At 56.9% G+C, this 17,904-nt stretch overlaps 1 protein-coding gene across 5 annotated transcripts in view; it reads right to left on the reverse strand.

The window, feature by feature from the left end:
- PHRF1 (PHD and ring finger domains 1) overlaps nt 1-15,920 on the reverse strand; it is a 33,405-nt gene extending 17,485 nt beyond the window's left edge. Inside the window, exons 1-9 of one of the 5 annotated variants that reach the window (XM_049892969.1) lie at nt 15,378-15,467; nt 11,420-11,535; nt 10,910-11,029; nt 9,369-9,580; nt 6,201-6,284; nt 5,366-5,484; nt 3,190-3,287; nt 2,778-2,953; nt 1,921-2,050 (exon numbers count right to left, since the gene is read on the reverse strand). In XM_049892969.1, the coding sequence (XP_049748926.1) occupies nt 1,921-2,050; nt 2,778-2,953; nt 3,190-3,287; nt 5,366-5,484; nt 6,201-6,284; nt 9,369-9,580; nt 10,910-11,029; nt 11,420-11,513 (1,033 nt within the window). In that variant the 5' untranslated portion in view covers nt 11,514-11,535; nt 15,378-15,467. The other 4 variants (XM_049892967.1, XM_049892971.1, XM_049892970.1 and 1 more) reach the window with 4 other exon arrangements.
- Between the last annotated feature and the right edge of the window lie 1,984 nt (nt 15,921-17,904).

Consider the following 17,904-nt stretch of genomic DNA (forward strand, 5'->3'; position numbering starts at 1 on the left):
CTTGGAATGATTTTACCAAGTGTAACTGATTATTTGGAATGACCTTACCACGGTGTGACTGGTCATTTGGAATGATTTTACCAAGTGTAACTGATCATTTGGAATGACCTTACCACGGTGTGACTGGTCACTTGGAATGACCTTACCACAGTGTAAGCTGAAAAGCAAACACGTCACCTTGGAGACTAAGATTCCCTGACGCAGTCGCCTCCTATGCATCCGAAAGCTGGACGGTGAATAATGAAGACTGAAGAACTGACACCTTTGAATTGTGGTGCTGGAGAAGAATACTGAATATACCGTGGACTGCCAAAAGAAAGAACAAACCTGTCTTGGAAGACGTACAATCAGAATACTCCTTAGAAGCAAGGATGGCGAGACCACGTCTCACTTACTTTGGACATGTTGTCAGGAGGGATCAGTCCCTGGAGAAGGGCATCATACTTGATAAAGTAGAGGGTCAGCAACAAAGAGGAAGGCCCTCAGCGAGACAGACTGACAGTGGCTGCAACAATGGGCCTAAGCATACGATTGTGAGGATGGTGCAGGAACAGGCAGCGTTTCGTTCTGTTGTCTGCAGGGTCAGAACCAACTTGATGGCACCTAACAACAGTGTAAGTTTCCCGTGTAAGTGCTGTTTTGCCTTTTAACTTTGGACTGAATTTGTTAACAAGCCTGCAGCAAAAGATAATCTTCAAAGCCATTTGATATTAGATAATGGTAGCTGAGGATGGTTCTTCTCACTCAGCAAGATTTCAGTCTCAGCCCCAAGCCCAAGTCACCCAAAGTGATACAGGAGGGGATTTCTGAACTGGCTCAGTGAGGGAGAGAGGGTTGTAGAGTCCCGTCTGCAGCGCTGTGACGGTCGCGGCAGGGCGGCTCACCTGAGGAAGGCAGAAGGCCACTGAACAGCCACACCCCCAGCTGGGAGACAAGGCCATGCTACCTCTTCTCCATCTCAGCTTCCCATCTACTTAAAAGGAGATGATGACGTACTTGACATAAAGTAACGTGAGCACGTAAAAGCTATCAGGAAAACCGCCTGCATAAGAGGAACACCAGAGCAACCAGAGCACACGGCCAGGAAGGACAACCACCCCAGATGCAAGGGGAGTCTCCACAGAGCTCCGAGGAACTGAGAGAGCAAACAGAGACCCTGTGAGGACACGGAACGTGGGGAGCTTGACCCACAAACTCAGAGAACTGCGCTTGCAACTGCGGGACACACACCCGGCTGCACAGAGAGTCATGTGAACTCTCTGCTTCTGAGGGCAGTGTGGCAAAGGAGGCACTTGTGCACACAAAGACTGGTGGGACTGTGAACTGTCACAACCTTGCTGAAAAATAACCGAATAATTAACCCACTGCCATCAAGTCGATTCTGACTCACAGTGACCCTATGGGACAGGGCAGAACTGCGCCACAGAGTTTCCAAGGAGCACCTGGTGGATTCGAACTGCTGATCTTTTGGTTGGCAGCCGTAACTCTTAACCACTATGCCACCAAGGTTTCCAACCGAGCAACAGCTATTCAAATTAAACACACACACATATCTCCACACCTTCTGGCCTCCCCAGCACCGTTTCTAGATTCTATCTGATAGCAACAGAAGCACCAGGGTGTGAGGATACACGTGCAAGAACAGTTACTGACAGAAGCTGTGGCGCCCAAGTGCCCCTGGGAAGGGGTACTTACTGCAAGACGTGTGTTACCTAAGGTGAGTATTTACAGAAATAAACCAGGCCCTATGGGCCTGGGGGGGCCTCTAGTGTGATATTCTTGGTTGAATGAGAAAACTTGCAGAAAGGAGGAAACTGAAAATCAGCACGCAGTGCTGCAGGTGGGTGTCAAGTCTGCCAGTGTCAAGCCCAGACACACACACAAGGTGATTCAACCAGGAGTTGCCAGACCCAGTCTTACCTGACTTTCTTTTCCGTTTCACAGGGGCTCTTGGAGTCATAGGTCGCTGATACACAGCAGTACTCAGACCAGAGGCGACAGCTTCAATTGTCTCATCAAGCAGAGAAGACATCAGGTACCTCGGGACATGCTACATGGCAAAGGAGACGGTGCCATCAGCAGGGCAGCCCACCTCCTCCACACTCCAACCAGGACCCACCCGGGCAGAACCACCTGAGAGCTCGAGGCTGGGTCAGAGAAAACCAGTGAGAACTGGCAGCAGCACTCCCTGACAGCGAGGGCCATGGCAAAGGCACATGGGGACCAGTCCGGACACACACAACAATGGCTGCTGTACCACATGCCTTTACCCACGTGAGGACTCTAGAGCAGAGCCACACCAGGGAGAGACGTCACCACCTCAGATCCGTTGCTGGAGCCCTGCACGCACCACCTCCGAAGTTCACTATGGAGCAACAGGCCCGGACTGCACCCCTCCTCTCACTTCCCATAGACAAACATGGCAGGCAGGTCCAGAGCCAAGTGGCCCATCAGAGCATCGCCCCGGCTCAGTCAAGGTGCAGCCCCCAGCCTGATCAGGGCGCCTGTGACTGCTTGCCGCACCGGGGATGGAGCTACAGGCTATGGCACGCAACCTTGGGCTTCGGTTTGTTCTGCGTTCCTGCCCAACCCACCAGCCCCACGCTTTCTCAGAGGTGCCCTGCCCTGGCCTGTTTCTTCCCCTGCACACTGGTTAGGATGGGATATCCCAGCACCCACTCTGCCCCCTTCCCATATTGGGGCACTCGTACAGGCCTGGCTCGGAGCAGGACCCAGGTAGGGCATGGTGCCGAGGAAATCAGTACCAGAGCACCCACCTGGATTCTCCTGGCGGTGGTGATGCGGTTCCGGTTCACGGTGGCCCTCACTCGCTCGCTCTGCCGTGTCCTGGCGATGGCCCGCGTCCGGCCCGTACTGGGCCGGAGCCTGCTGGTGGTGGGCACCACATCGGCCAAGAGCAGAGTGACCTCCTCCTCACTCACATGGCCCGGGTCTAAAGAAGGAAGAACAGGGGCTTACATGCCACAGCACCTGCACACCACATCCTCCCGCACATTCACAGGGCTCTGCCTCCACGGAGAGGCCAGCCAGGAAGCCTGCCCGGCCCCATGACACCATCAGGAGCAGGGATACCCAGCAGTACATGGTCGTGCTCCTCCAGCCCCACCAGCAGGGGCGACAGGTGGCAAATCTGCCCAGAGGCCCCTCGGGGACTGCCGCTCGTCTCACCAGGACCATGGCCGGCACCCAGTGCAGCACACTCTGGACAGAACCACTCGTCCACCGGCACCTCCTGGAGTGGGGGGTCTAGGCACTCCATGTGGTACCTGCAGGGGCAGAGGACATAGAGCGTGGGGGTGCCTCAAGCAGACAAACAGCTGCACTCCCAACACCTGCAACTGAGAGAGCTGCAAAGTATCCAGGTTCTCCCCAAATCTGCAAGGCACCCTACCCAGAAGATGTCAGCAGAGGCCATGTCCTCTCCTAAGGCCCCTGTGCCACACGTTCGAAACACCATCTGAGGTGGCTGAACACCACCCTTTCTTCCCCTCTTCTGCCTAGGCTGCCTGGCCTGGCCCTCCTGCAGGGTCACTGCCCTCCTACGGGGTTGTTACCCAGGAGCACACCAGGTACAGATACACCTGAGCAAATCCCCTCGGGCCTGGGGCACTGACTCCTCTGAGCAGGGCCAGGCGAGTGAACAGACTTTTTGCAAGTTTGTGCTCTGGGCGTTTAGGACAGACCATAGCAGGAACCACCTCAGCCTCAGCTTCTACCGGAGGTGCTCATCTCTGGCAGCGTCCACACCTCCCACCCCACTGTGGCCCACAATATGTCCCCAAGAAGTTTCCACCGGTGGCAGCTCACACCCCCACAGCTCCTATTTGAGTAACTAAAAAAAAATTAAGTTTTTGTCTGCCAAAAGGAAACTGTAGCATTACCTAACCATGGCATGTTTTTCAACTGCTCCTATCAAATCTCCAAAGAAAGTCACTGGAAGGAACAGCTCCCAGTGCCACCCTGTTTGCTGCCCTTCCACGCAGCCCAACTCAAGGTCCAGGCCAGCTGTGCCCAAACTCACCCCAAAGAAGGCTGTGGACCAGAAGACACCCCACGAAGCCCTTGCTGACGTTAGGCAAAAATCAACAAGGAAAGAAAGCCAAACTAAAATGTCCCTAAAAACTACAGCCCTAACTCAAATCAACTGAACAAACACAGATCACGGAGCGGGATGCAAGGCCAGCAAGGGAGAAGCCTGTGCCCGCAGATCCCCATCTACGAGGCGCTGTATGCTGTGGCCCCGCCAGGACCCAGGCCCTGGGACTCCATGCAAGAAAAGCGGAAGATGGGCAGGTAGAGAGGGAGGAGGGGTCCTCACGGGAAATAGGTGTTCATGCTCACGCGGACAGAGTCCTGAAAAACTCCGGGGACCTTCATTCTAACAAAATCTTTCTTTCCACTCAAAAAAACAAAAACAAGAAAAAGTCACCCCCTCTTTGGAAGGATTCCACAAATCTAACACGGTTCACCCAGGGCTCCCTCATGGAGCTTCATGACTGTCAGCGGCTGCTGCTAAGGTCCCAAGCAACGTCTCCCGGCAAGACTGGCTCCCGGCCACTGCCCACGCAGACCACAGGGAGCACGTGGGTGGTATGGGGGACCAGGAGAACCTGCCAACTACAGCAGCCATGGAGGGGGGAATAGGAGCACAGGCTGCCCCCCCGCCCCCCACAATGGCTCAGGCCTCCTGCCTCTGGCTGTTGCACAGCACCCCTCTTGAAACTGTCGTTTTCTGCCCAAGAGAAAGTTTCCGATTTACCAGCCCCAATGATTTCTTTCAATAGCTTTTGGGGACCCATATCCCAAAGGAAAAGTTTTTCACAATCTCCTTACCACAATTTTACAACAGAAAAACACTCTTAAGTGTACAGCAGTAACGCCCACAGGAAGTTACAGGCAGGGGGTTTAGACAAGTGAGGAGGGTCTGACAGAAACCAGAGAGGCCAAGCAAGGATCGAGGGATGAGGGTGAGGCCCAGGAGGCAAGCTCCAGCCCCAGCAACTCTGCAGAGCCTCCAACTACTTTCTGGAGAAAAGTGGAGATGCCCTCAAGGTAAGAGACGGAACCTGCAGATGCCTGCCGCCACCCCAGCTACCCAAGTGGTGCCGAGCTAGGCTGTACCATGCTCGGGGTGTACAGTAGGCAGCCCATGGTTACAAAACATGAAACAGAAGAGGCAGCCGTGGTGGAGGCTCCTAACAGGTACCTCTAAAAATCCTCTCCAGGGCTGGACTCACCAATTCACGACTAGCGCCCACCCCTTCACAGTGCAGAACAGGGGACCCCGATCCCAACACGCTCTCACTGCCCAGTGAGCTGCAGCCCCCGAGGATGGCCCACTTACCCGGCATCACAGCCGTCACAGAGCAAGAGGCGGTCCTCCCGGTCACTGCGACCACACACCTCACAGAAGGTGGGGTCTTCCTCCTCAGCCTCAGGGGCTCTGGTGTTCTCCACTGGGATCTACAGAGAGGTGAGCGCTGAACCAGAAGCATAAACATGGCTGCCTCTTCCAGCATAACCCAGAGCCACGGAACCTGCGGCCATGCCCATGAGGGTCCAACCCCACGGAAGCAGCCCTATAAAAACTGGGCGTGCCATGGCCCGAGCCTACTATCTGCGCTCAGAAGGCTCCATGGACTTTGCAAACAAAAAAAGCAGGTGCTTAGCTGCAGAATCACCCCGTGGCCTTCTCCAGTATCCAGAAGACCGAAAGCATACCCTAAAGGGCCTTCCTGATGCAGTTATCAACAACGGGAGACATACCACCACCCTATTTCCAGCCCTAAGTGTAAGTGACCATGATCCAAAGGAGGCTGCCCCCACCTGAGCCTGGACTCCGACCTTCCCTCTCTCTGAAGCTGCCATAGCTCAAGGGGGCAGGCCAGGGGGAAGCTGAATTACAAAGGGGATGAAAGTTCTGTCAAGAGGAGGTTCGAGAAGCTGCCGGTGTCTACACCCACCCAGCCCACTGGGGTGCCACAGGACCAGGAGAGAGCACGGCAGCTCAAGTGCCAATCTCATCATTCAGGCTTCAAGTTCACGGCCAGGGTATTTTAACTGACCCCTAAAGCGCTTTTAATCAACACTCACTTCCTGAAATCAACGTTTTAAAGCATGCTATTCCCCACGAGACAGGCACCAACATGACAAACCTGAAACACAGCACCAGCACTTACCTTTCTTAAGATTTTCCCACCAAACCGGGCTCGGACACAAACGCACTTAAAGACAGTCCGGTCCACTGGGCAGGAGTTGGCATTCTGTAAGAAACAAGAATGACATCCCAGTCCTATAGAGCCGTCCTCCCCATCAAGACCACGTTCAAAATGAAGAATTCATTTAAAGGTCAAAGATCCCTCTTACACGGAAAATTATCTACTGAGTCCCCACCACACGCCAAGCCCAGGCCAGGTTGCCGGAGATGCAGACGGCAGTGAACAAAGCAGATGTAACCTGCCCTCTCTGAGCTGACATCCCAGGGGGAGATAAAGGAAGAAGAAAAAGAAATACTACATACACGTGTGTGCGCACGGCACATCAGTGACAAGCGCAGACAAAAATAACATAAAGAGGAGGGTGGCTGGGCCGGCATTTCAGCCAGGACCACCTGGACTAAGTGGCTAGGCCAGGCCCTCCCTCGTGAGCCTCTGTTCTAAGCCTCTGCCACCTTTTCCATGATATTGTTTGACGTTCCCTGGTCAATTTTTAGGATTTCTTCTCATACCATAGATACCAACCATACCTGTATCGCAAATGTTTACTCCTTGCCTCTACTGACAGGTGTTGACACGAAGCTTTTAGCTTCGCAATCCTCAGTTAAGTATTTATGTCAAAGCATCCTGAGAAACGTGCGCCCCACACAGCCACCGCCACCACGCTACAGAGCGTCTCCATTACCCCAAGTTCCCGGCCCATTCCAACCTGCTTGCTGTCACTGCAGCTGAGCACGTCTCCTGGCACTTCCTGCGCCTGGAAGCCCGTGGCACCAGCTGTATGGCTCCTTTGCCCAGAGTGGGGCACAGAAATACCTTCCCCCAGGACAGCATAGCGCTGTGCCGAGGGTAACCTCCACCCCGCCACAGGCACAGTGGCCAGTCACAACGGCACTGACTGGGCTGGAAGTTAGAAGGGACTGTGGCTCATTTGCAGACAAGTCTTCATGAGGTGCGTACAAAGCTCTGTGGCTGTGTAACCGACCCCTCGGCCACCTGTGAGTCGGTACCTCCTGCCCTCTCAACGTAGTCAGTTGGTGCCTGGGCCGTTGCAGCAAGGTGGGGGCTGCACCTCCCTGTTACCTGACACTGAGCACTCTCAGGTACTCCTTGCCTATTCTGTCTTCTCTTCTCGTGCTGTGTGAAGGCAGCATCTTTAAGAAACCATCCCCCCGCTCCCAGGGGAGATGAGAAGTTAGAGGGGGTTAGAAGCTGGTGAAATGGACATGAAAAGAGAGAGTGGAGGGAGGGAGCGGGCTGTCTCATTATGGGGGGACCAGTTGGGAGTATGTAGCAAGGTGTATATAAGTTTTTGGGCGAGATACTGACTTGTAAACTTTCACTTAAAACACGATAAAAGTTAAAAAAAAAAAAAAAAGAAACCCTTCCCATCCTCACAAAGGAGCCCCCTTCAGAGTCTTCCTTTCTGACTTTACCCTCGGCTCCGTCTGGCATCGTGGGTGTGTATGTGCACAGTGTCAGCTGATCTATCCACTGACGCCACTGCGCCAGAGCCCTACGCACCAAGTCTGGACGACGCTCACACTGCACTGGGCGTCCAGCTGACATCAGGCCCTCAGGCACATCCCACGTTTCCATTCCTCTACTGACGGCGTTTTCCATCACTACTCCTTTATAGATATTATGTCCAATTTGGTGATGTCTTCCTTTTTCAAAATCATCTTGGTGATTCCTGGTGCTGTCTCACCCTCCTGGGCAAATTCTACGGCCCCCGTCAGGTGCTCTGAAGGTCCTGTCTGACGCTGATGGAACCTACATCCAAACTCCTGCCTGTACAATGAGACTTCCCTCCCGTGAGCACTGCCCTCCTTCAGTCTCTCAGTGGTTTTTGGACAAGCTCTTCGAACGTCTTACAAGTCTCTCTTAGGTTCGTTTCTAGGTACGTTATAATTTTTCACCTTCATTAACCTTGTGTCCAGCAATCCTGCTGAACTTGACATTCCAGTAATTCACTTGAATAAGCTCACTATATGCAAATACTGTCTTTTCCCACCTAATACTTAACTGCTATTTTTTCCTTATGGTAACCCAGAACAACGCAGACTAGAAAATACACAGTGAACACCCTTGTGTTTTCTCACTTTAAAGGGAAGGCTTCACTTGCCAAAAAAAGCTGAACCTGAATCTAATCTGGGCTCTAGATCTACCCCAAATGAACAGGAAACGTGAGAGACAGAAGAGCACTTCAGAGGCCACCACAGACCGTCAGCCAACAGACCAGGCCTAACCCTGGCAGCCAGACACACCATCGTTTCTGAACTATGTGGCAAAATGGACCTGGATGGGCCTATGTGCCAGAGGACACAACCCTGTTGTCAGAGCTGCTGGGGGTGGAGAGCAGAGGGCTCTGATCTGCTACATGTACTGCCCGAGTTCATGCACCTCCAAGCGAGGGACGGGAGGGGAAGAAACGAGGAGGCAGAGGTGGATGTGCTGTGAAGCTGGGCGACCAGTCCCTGGGTCACGCCCCACGCACCCTGGTACTGTTCTATTCCTCTGAAATTTTCCACAATAAACATTTTAAAAATAAGACTAGGGGACTGCTCCTGAGGGGTATTCATGAAATGGGAAACACACACATTTCTGGTCAGTCCCTTATGTTTAAAAACAGGCCTTCATTGCTAGCCACCAGCGTGACGTGCTAGATGACAGCTCATGTGCTCTCTGCACCTTCCGAGATGGTCAGAAACTAAGGCAGGAAGTAATCCTAGTATCACCATACCCTGGACCCCGGGGGGCCTACCTGGGCACCACGTAACTGTCTTAGGAGACACACCTGCCTCAAACTGCTTGTGGCTCCTATAGAATCTCTGTAGCCAAGCCCCCAATGTGAGCCCACCAACTGCCTTCCTCCCATACCTCCACACCCAGTGCATGAGAAAGCACCCCACAGAGGGCTCCCCACAGCCCAGAGAGCAGACAAACAGAGAGCACCTCACAGAGGCTTCCCCGTGGCCCCGCAACCAGCGGGGGAATGGGGTGGGCCCTCTAGGACCCTATGGCTCTGACCCAGGCCTCCAAGCTGAGAAGCAGGCCCAGCAAGTGGGTGGCACAGTCTGGTCACCTGTACACACTGGAAGCTGCAGCAAAGGAGGCCGCAGGGCTGCTCACCTTGGACCACTCCACAATGCAGTCCAGGCAGAAGTAGTGGGCGCAGGTCTCCGGGGTGCCCACGGCCTGGTCTCGAAACACATTGAGACAAATTGGGCAGCTCTCAGCTTCACTGTCAGAGCTGAGTGTTCCGTCTGCTTCCAGCTTCCTCTTCTGAGTATCAGCTGCGGCCACCAAGGCCTCCACATCCTCTTCCTCAGAGTCCTCAGAACCTGAAAAGGACAGAACGTTGGCATCTTAGTGGATAAACAGAGGAAAAGCTGCCCAGTGTGGGGAGGACCAGGTGTCCCGACCCCAGCTGTGCTCTCAGGAAGGCCTATTTCCATGTGAGGGGCGGCAGCCTGGCCAGCGTACAGAGGACACCCACGCTGGCCAGCACATACGCTCACCATCAAGGGACAGAGTCAAGCAGTGGCCCCACTCACCAGCAGGAGCAGTACCCAACAAAGCCCCTCCCTGCAGCCCTACCGTATGACCGCTGCTGGCAACCCTGTCTGACACCCTTGCTGCAGCAGCTGCCAGAGGAGGAACACGTTCAGCAGCCCCAGCACCACGCATCTGGAGCCCCCGACCCCAGACAGAGATGAAGCCTGGCTGACACCTCAGCCACAGCCTCGTGAGAACTGAGCAGAGGACCCAGCTGGCCCACACCAGACTCTTGGCCCACAGACACTGTAAGACAATAAGCACATTGTTTTGAGCCACTAAATTTGCAGCGATTGTTTCATCGCAAAAAAAATTAATAAAGAGGCATCCACAAGACTCAGGAGGATGGCCAATGGGGGTGTCTGCTCAGCCCCGTGCCAAGAGAGCTGGAGCAGGTGGAAACCAGGCGGCCTGATTCTTTCTGTGGATTTCCGGGAGGCTCAGGACTGCGGCAAAGAACTGAAAAGAGGGACTGGCCGCGGGACAGAGCAGTGAGGCCCTCAGAGCCCTGGCCCAGACACCTGCCCCTCCCTGCCCAGCAAGAGACTTCAGGGTCTCTCTCCAGAAAAGTAGGGAGGAACATCATGACTGCCAGCAGACTAAAGGTGCTGCTACCACCCTGAACAATCAGACCCACGTCCCCTAAGGCCGTCCCCAGAACAGTGGCTGAGAAACAGGAGCTCCAAAAAGAGAAAACAGAGAAGTTATCAAAGAGCCCGCCCTGACACCGAGGCACAATGGGGGCCGCGGGCGAGGAGACAAAAAGCAAAGGCACAAGGAGACGTGCTGCCATGGAGGCCCACCATGACAGGCCACTAGGGTCAGCACTCAGAGACCTGGTCGCTAGGTCACCTGACACTAGGCAGAGCTGCTGCCCGAGCCGTTCAATGGCCCTAGATGCTGTGACATCCAGCCCTCACCGGGAAGACACCTGCTGACCTGTCATCAAACCCAACTTTGAAACAGAGACTACAGTAAAAGCGGGGCGGCCATCCCTGCCGCATGTCCCTGTAGGGACGGGGGCCCCCTGGCATGAGGCCAGCACACAGAGGGTCTCCCTACTCCTCACCCCTCCAGTCAGGCCTCGAGTTCACCGAGAACATCTGCTCCCTTACCAGAACTGTCTTCCAGATCCTCGTCTTCGGACGTCCCCCCTTCGTCCTCTCCTGTGCTGTCCCTCTGCTGGCTGCCTGTGTCATCATCAGAGTCCCCATTATTCCCATTACTGCTGTCTCCTAGACCAAAAGGAGTGAGAACACAGGCCCAGGGCAGCGTCAACAGAGGTCATGGACTGTCTGCAAGAGCACGGCCAGGTGCCAAGGCCCCTGCGCTGCCTGGGCACAGTAATGCTGGACCGAGCAGGGAAAGGAGTCGGGGAATGTGTCTTTCTACTCTATTTGCACTTTATAATTCAGGTTAAAAATAAAAAGAAGCGCTACTTCCAAAAGTTAAAATCAAAAAGTAAATTTTTTAAAAGGCTGAAACTTGAAAATCTAGATGTGCAGACACCGCTACAAGGGAACTCTGCTTCTCCCAAGCTAAGACTAAGACCCACCCCCAGAGAAAAGAGGAGGTGACACTGCCATCCTGGGACAGATATGCCACGGCCCCCACCCCATACTCACCAGCATCACTGGCCAGGGCAGTAGGGCTGGGCCACAGGCGTCCACCTGGCCCTGTGCTCCGCTCTGTGAGCTCGTCCAGGCTGTCGTCGTCCATGGCTGGGCATCGGAGCTCAGCTCTGGAAGAAAACCAGATCACAGCAATTTCCAAACTGTCCCCGAGCTACAAGGCTCCCTACGAATCAGGTCCCTGGTGGCATTCCGTCCCCTCCTGTAGAGCAAAGAAGCAAAGCCAATGAGATGTGATGCGTACCACAGAGTTGTGCATAAACACAAAGACACTGGTTCCTATCTACAAAGCCATATCCAGAGCAGGCAACAACTTGGCCAGGCCCCTGAGTTATGACAAACCTAACTCGGCCTGTGACTAGAAATGCCTTTGTGTCTGAGCAGGCACCTAGGGCACCTCAACATGCATCACGAACCCGTGTCAGGCATTAACGAAACGGATAAAGCACCATGAGTGGAGTCACAGAAGAACTTTTCCAACAAGGGGTCACCAGGGGCCCAGAGGCCAAGCACAACCTCCCTCACAACCGCAGCATGCCGCTTCCAGCCAACGTGGGCCAGGCCCTGCCTCTGCTCACCTGGCCACCGCCCACAGTGAAGCTCTGCCAAGCCCATGCCAGACACCCAGAGTCCCTGTGACGCCCAGGGTTGAGAAGCGGGACGCCAGCCCCCCTCTCGGTGAAACTCCACTGTGGGTCTGTCCTGCCCCCGCTGCAAGACCACTGGGAGAATAACGTGGAGACTTACACAAATGGCCTCACAGATGTAGCTCGAAACAATCCTCCTCCCATCCCTCAATACCACGCTTTCCATGCCAGGTCCTCAAGCTTCGGTCCCCCAATAAGGACGAATCAGCACGCACGGTTCCTCTCTCATCAGACACAACCCTCTGTTCCATAAGCAGTCCTCAAAAGCACCACCGCTCACAGGCGTCACCAGAGATCCAGCAAGGCATAGCATAGACCCTCAACAGCATATGCTCCCCATTAAGACCAGGTCCGTGGCCAGCAGGGAGGACCCCAGGGCAGAGGATGGCACAACAAGAGCCAGGAACTCGGGCCACGCCAAGGCCACTGAGCCCCTGGCTGCTGCCACTCTGTTCCCTCACCCTGGTGCCCTGCTGTCACAGCAAAGCTGGCTCCAGCCTCCAGGAGGGTGCAGACAGGAAGACCTGTGTCTCGTGCCAGGGGCTGAGTGCACAGCGGCTGGACACTGGCCACTGGTCTGTCGAAGGCGTGCAGCCTATGTCACACTCCTTATCTGTTCTCTACTCGGAGAAATCCAAACCTGCTCCCCAGAGTCCAGATGCAACGGAGCCCCAGGACTCCCCGCAGCTTGGGATCAGGGATCTCTGAGAAGGTGGGTGAATATGGAAAGTGGAGCGCAGCCGTCCTCCCTGCCACAAACAGCAGGTGCACTCTGCAGGAAGGCCAGGTGTGTCCCAAGAGCCATTGGTCATAGGGTCCAGGCTGGTGGGTGGCACATTGTCAGGCCTACTGACCATGCATTTCTGGAGTGCCAGCACCTCTTATCAGAGGGCACAGGGCCTGCATCGCTCTGAATGGCTGACACTGGACTTCCTCATCCCACAGAGGACTCAGCAGGTCGAAGGGCACAGACACACTCCCAGACAGGGCCCCGGCCGGCCCCACCACCTCCCATAGGGAAATACTGCACAGCCTGCCAGCCACCTGCTGGCCCCATGGAGAGGTGATCAAACACGCTGGTGACAAAGGTGTTCAAGAAGCAGGTGCATGGCTCCCTGGCATCTCCATGTGATGCCCACTGGAGACGCTGACTCTGGTTACACCTCTCTGTAGGGCACGTTCAAAGAAGCCAAGCAGTGGCCACAGCTTTCAGGTAAGTAAACGTTCTAACTCTCTGGCACAGCTGTGACCACTCCCACGAGGAACCCCACTAAGGGTCACCAGCTCTAGCATCTACCCTGCCCTCACTGGGCGCAAAGGCCGAGAGCAAAGAGCACACACTCCCTGCCCTAGAGAAACACAGGGAAATTCTCACGCACACGAACCTTCAGGAAATGCTTCGAGGCACAGGAAACATCACCTCTGAGGCCACCGAGGGGCCACGGAGCTGAGAGGAGTCTTAGGGTCTGACTGCAAGTGCAAATCCTCACTGATGACGTTTCATATGCACGAGCTCAAAAACACAAACACACAGCTCCTGGCTTCTCCCTGATGCACTGTGACCTGGCCAGTTCCTCCACCTGTAAAGGGGGCACCGGCAGGGCCTGCCTCAGGGCTGCCAGGAGGGGTGAGGCCACAAAAACACCAGGGAAGCCCCATGTCGCCTCCGCCTCCCTTGACGCCCCTCTGTCCAGCAGCACACCCCTCCCGGAACGTCAGAAAATCGCTGCTGCCAGAAGCAAGAAGGTCCTTCTCGCCAGGGCAGAAGGAAGAACCCAGGCAGCCTCTGTCGGAGCATTCCAGAGCAAACACCTCTGCGCAGACGCCAAGGAAGAGGCTGAAACTTGGGATGACCAGCCACCTCCATCCCCTGCCAGGAACCCAGCGGTCAGAACACGAGGTGAACAGGGACCCACCCACAGCCCCAGCTCACACACACCTGCCCTCTCTGGCTCACCACCCCCACCCCTACCAAAGGGCCAGCAAGCCATTTCTGTAGGAAAGCCACAGCCATTCACGCATCTGTGGGATGGATGGAGACTCTGCTTCGTCTCCAGATTTTGGGGAATTAAAGGAAAAGAAAACACCAGAAAGCCTATCCCCCTTCTCTTTTCAAATTCAGGACACCCAAAGCACTTGCAATTCCAACCATCATCAAAGAGCTCAAAGCTGTGATGTGTGGTATCTGGCAGTTGTGCTGGGGCCTGAAAGCTGTGATGTGTGGTAACCAGCGGTTGTGCTGGGACCGGAACCTGCATGCCCTCACCTGGCTGGGAACAAGCCTGCAGGCAGTTTAGCTGTCACCTTTTGTTACTTTATTCACCAACTAGCACACAACCGACCACAATGTAAATGACTGTGGAAATAAAACAACTACTAGGGGTTCACAAAGGTCTTTGGAGGGCTGAGCAGCAGACACCAAGAGTCCACACTGGAGCGGAGGGCTACCGGGAAGATTAAAACCAGGTGGGCTGTGTTGGGGCCTTACCACGAGCCTGGTGAAAGTGCCTGCTGAAAAGATGCCAGCTGCTGTTATTTTACTCAAAATGCTTCCTATCAAAAACAAAAATGAGCGACCCAGGGCAGAGGAAAGGTGTACCGAGCCCCAAGTGAAACATCACTGCAGCCTCAAGATCCGTCCAGGTGACCAGAGATCAGGCGTCGCCCAATTTGTAGTCTGCCGAGCAGATTACCACTTCGCTCTTGTAGAAATAAGGAGCAAAACCTTCACACGAATAATACTGTAAAAAGAGACCCGCTAAATAGGCAGGGCGTAGGAGTCCGAGGGCCCGGGGCCCTGGCTCGGCGCCGCCGCTCGGGGCTGTGTGACACTGCTGACTTCCGGCAACCTCTCTGGGCGCCAATCCGCTCATCTCCAGCAGCGGCCCTACAGCACCTCCTCCCGAGCGGCTGCTGTGCGGATCACACGACCCAGGGAACGCGAAAACCCCCCCGTCAGCCGCGGGCCCGCGGAAACGCTGACGAGGCCGGCGGAAGCAATGACGACCAGAGGCTGGAAACAAGTCAGCGGGGACACACCCTGCCCGGCGACGGCCGGGGCGCGCAGCGGGGCTGAGGGCGGCACGGGACGAGGCACGGGGATCGCCGCGTCCCCCGCCAGCCCGCCCGCCCGCCCGCCCGCCGGCCAGGGGGCCGCCCGCGTCCCCGCGCCCGCCCGGCCTCCCGCGAGGCCTCCCGGCGCCCTGCCGGCCCGCCCGCCCGCCCGCTCCACCGTCCGCCCGCCCGCCCGCTCCACCGCCCGCCCGCCCGCTCCACCGCCCGCCCGCCCGGCGCAGGCCTCTCACCGCGGCGGGCGGGCCGCAGACAAAGCGCGCGGTGCGCGGAGGCGGCCCGGCGGCCCGGGCGGGGCAGGGACCCTGAGGCCGACGCAACCCCGCACGTACCCGGAACCTCGCGCCCCCCCGGCCGCTCCGGGCGCTCGCCGTCGCCGCCCAAACGAGAGTCACCACTAGGCCCGGCTACCGCCGCCGCCGCGCGCTCCCCGACCCGGAAGTGCACGAGCCGGCTTCCGGGGCCCCTCCCGCCCCGCCCGTTGGCGGGCTCCACTGGGACCAGGCGGCGAGCGAACGCTCCACTCCGCTTGGTCAGGGGTCTCGAAATCGTCGAGACAGCCCTCCTCCCTTGGAAACAATGGAATGCTAGACTACGGACCGAGGAAACCCGCGTCCTAGAAGAGCTTGTGGTGTCTAAGCCCCCCGCAAGTGGGATGGTCCGGGCCGTCCTTCCCCCGCCGGGCGGCTGGTACAGCCCAACTTTCCGCCTGCCGCCCAGAGCAAAGCAGAGAGCCTGCCCAGACCTCCTGGAGCCCCGCCTCACAAGCTGGAAGCCCCGCCTCTCACGTCGGAAGTCCCGCCTCGCACGCCAGGAGCCCTCCTTCGCGCCCCGGGAGCCCCGCCTCTCACGCCGGGAGCACTCCCGAGCCCCGCCTAGCAGGCGGAAGCCCCGCCTCGCACGCCGGGAGTCCCGCCTCCCCCGGGAGCCCCGCCTCCCCGCCGGAAGCCCCGCCTCCCCTCCGGGAGCCCCGCCTCCGAGTCGGAAGCCCCGCCTCGCACGCCGGGAGCCCCCGTCGCGCCCCGGGAGCTCCGCCTCGCAGTCGGAAGCCCCCCTGGCACCCCGGGAGCCCCGCCTCGCACCCCGGGAGCCCCGCCTCACAGTTGGTAGCCCCGCCTCCCCGCCGGAAGCCCCGTCTCGCACGTCGGAGTCCCGCCTCCCCCACCGGAAGCCCCGCCTCCCGCCGGAAGCCCCCCTCGCACGTTTAAAGCCCCATCCCCACCGAGGATCCCTGCCCTGAGCGCTGCTTGCCGGCCGCGGAGTTCAAGGCCCCAGGGCGGCAGCTGGAGAAGCGGAGAAGGTGGAACGGCTTCCGGGCTCCCCTTGCGACCGGCAGCTTTGCTCCTCCGTCCACTAACCGATGTGTGCGGGCTCCTCAGGCCCCGGGCGCCGCAGCGAACGGACCCTGCCGCCGCCCTCGCGGTGTCGCCCTCGGCGCGGGGAGAGCAGCGTGGGCAGCGACGGGCGGGCTGTGGGGAAGGAGAGACAGCTTAGGGTCGGGTGAGTCGGGAGCCCGCCAGGCCTGGCCGACGACGGCGGGGCGACCGACGGCCTCTCGAGAGCCGGCCGGGGCCGGGGCCGGGGCCGGGGCGCTTGCTGCCGGGGGCGGTGTCAGGACGGCTGTGGGGTCGCGGGGCCGGGGGCTGCTGGACGGAGGCCGCGGGGAGCGGACAGGAGGCGGCCGCAGCCATCCCTGCGCGGGGGGGACGCCCCTGGGCGTGGGGGACGCCCCTGGGCGTGGGGGACAGCGGAGAGCTGGGAGAACCTGCCGAGGGGTCGCCCCTGTGAGGAGCGAGAGGAAGAGGAGCACAGGATGACTGCGGGAGCTAAAGAGAGGGAGCGTCCCGAAGACAGGCTGGGCGTGGGGCCCCTCTGGGGGAGACCTAGGCGAGCACCCCGGACGTGGACCCCGAGACTGAATGAGGCCTCCCAGGGAGTGGGGAGAGCAAAGGGAGAACCCAGGCCTGAGTCCCGAAGGCCCCGGCCTCAGGAGGGAAAGTGGCCGGAGAAGGAGCGGCGGAGGGCCAGGAAGAGAGACAAGAACCCGGCTCCGGGAAGCCAGAGGAGGAAAGCAAGTCCGGGAAGGGCGCGAGTGGGAAGCGTGGGCTAGAGGACCAGGCCTGAATGGAGGAGAGATGAAGACTGCGGCCACCAATAACTCTCCAGTTGTCTTCCTTCAAAGCAGGGCTCCGAACTGGTTCCTTTGGGTTTGAACCCCAGCTGATAACTTGCATTTCCACTCCAGATACACTGAATCAGAACCTACCTTTTTGCAAGATCCCCAGGCGATTCTTATAAATAAGGAATTTCAAGTACCGCTGCTACACTAGTGATTCTCAGAACTGGTCTCTAACCGGCCACGCCGGCATGCCTGGGAACTTGTAAAAAAGGCAGATTCCAGTGCTGGCAAAACTGGATGCCCATCTGTAAAAAAATGAAACAGGGTCCATACCTCACACTGTGCACAAAACTAATTAAAAATGGATCAAAGGTCTAAATATAAAACCAAAACTTATAAACTCAGAGAAGAAAAAATAGGGTCAACACTAGGGGCCCTAATATACCCCATAAACAGTATAAGCATACAACCCATAATTAACAATACACAAATACCGGAAGATAGGCTAGATAAATGGGATCTCATAAAAATTAAACACTTAGGCTCATCAAAAGACTTCACAAAAAGAGTAAAAAAAGAAACTCCAGACTGGGAAAAAAAAATTTAGCTATGACATGTGACAAAGGTCTAATCTCTAAAAT

Source organism: Elephas maximus, chromosome 7 (genome assembly GCF_024166365.1).
Source record: "Elephas maximus indicus isolate mEleMax1 chromosome 7, mEleMax1 primary haplotype, whole genome shotgun sequence".
Lineage (NCBI taxonomy): Eukaryota > Metazoa > Chordata > Mammalia > Proboscidea > Elephantidae > Elephas > Elephas maximus.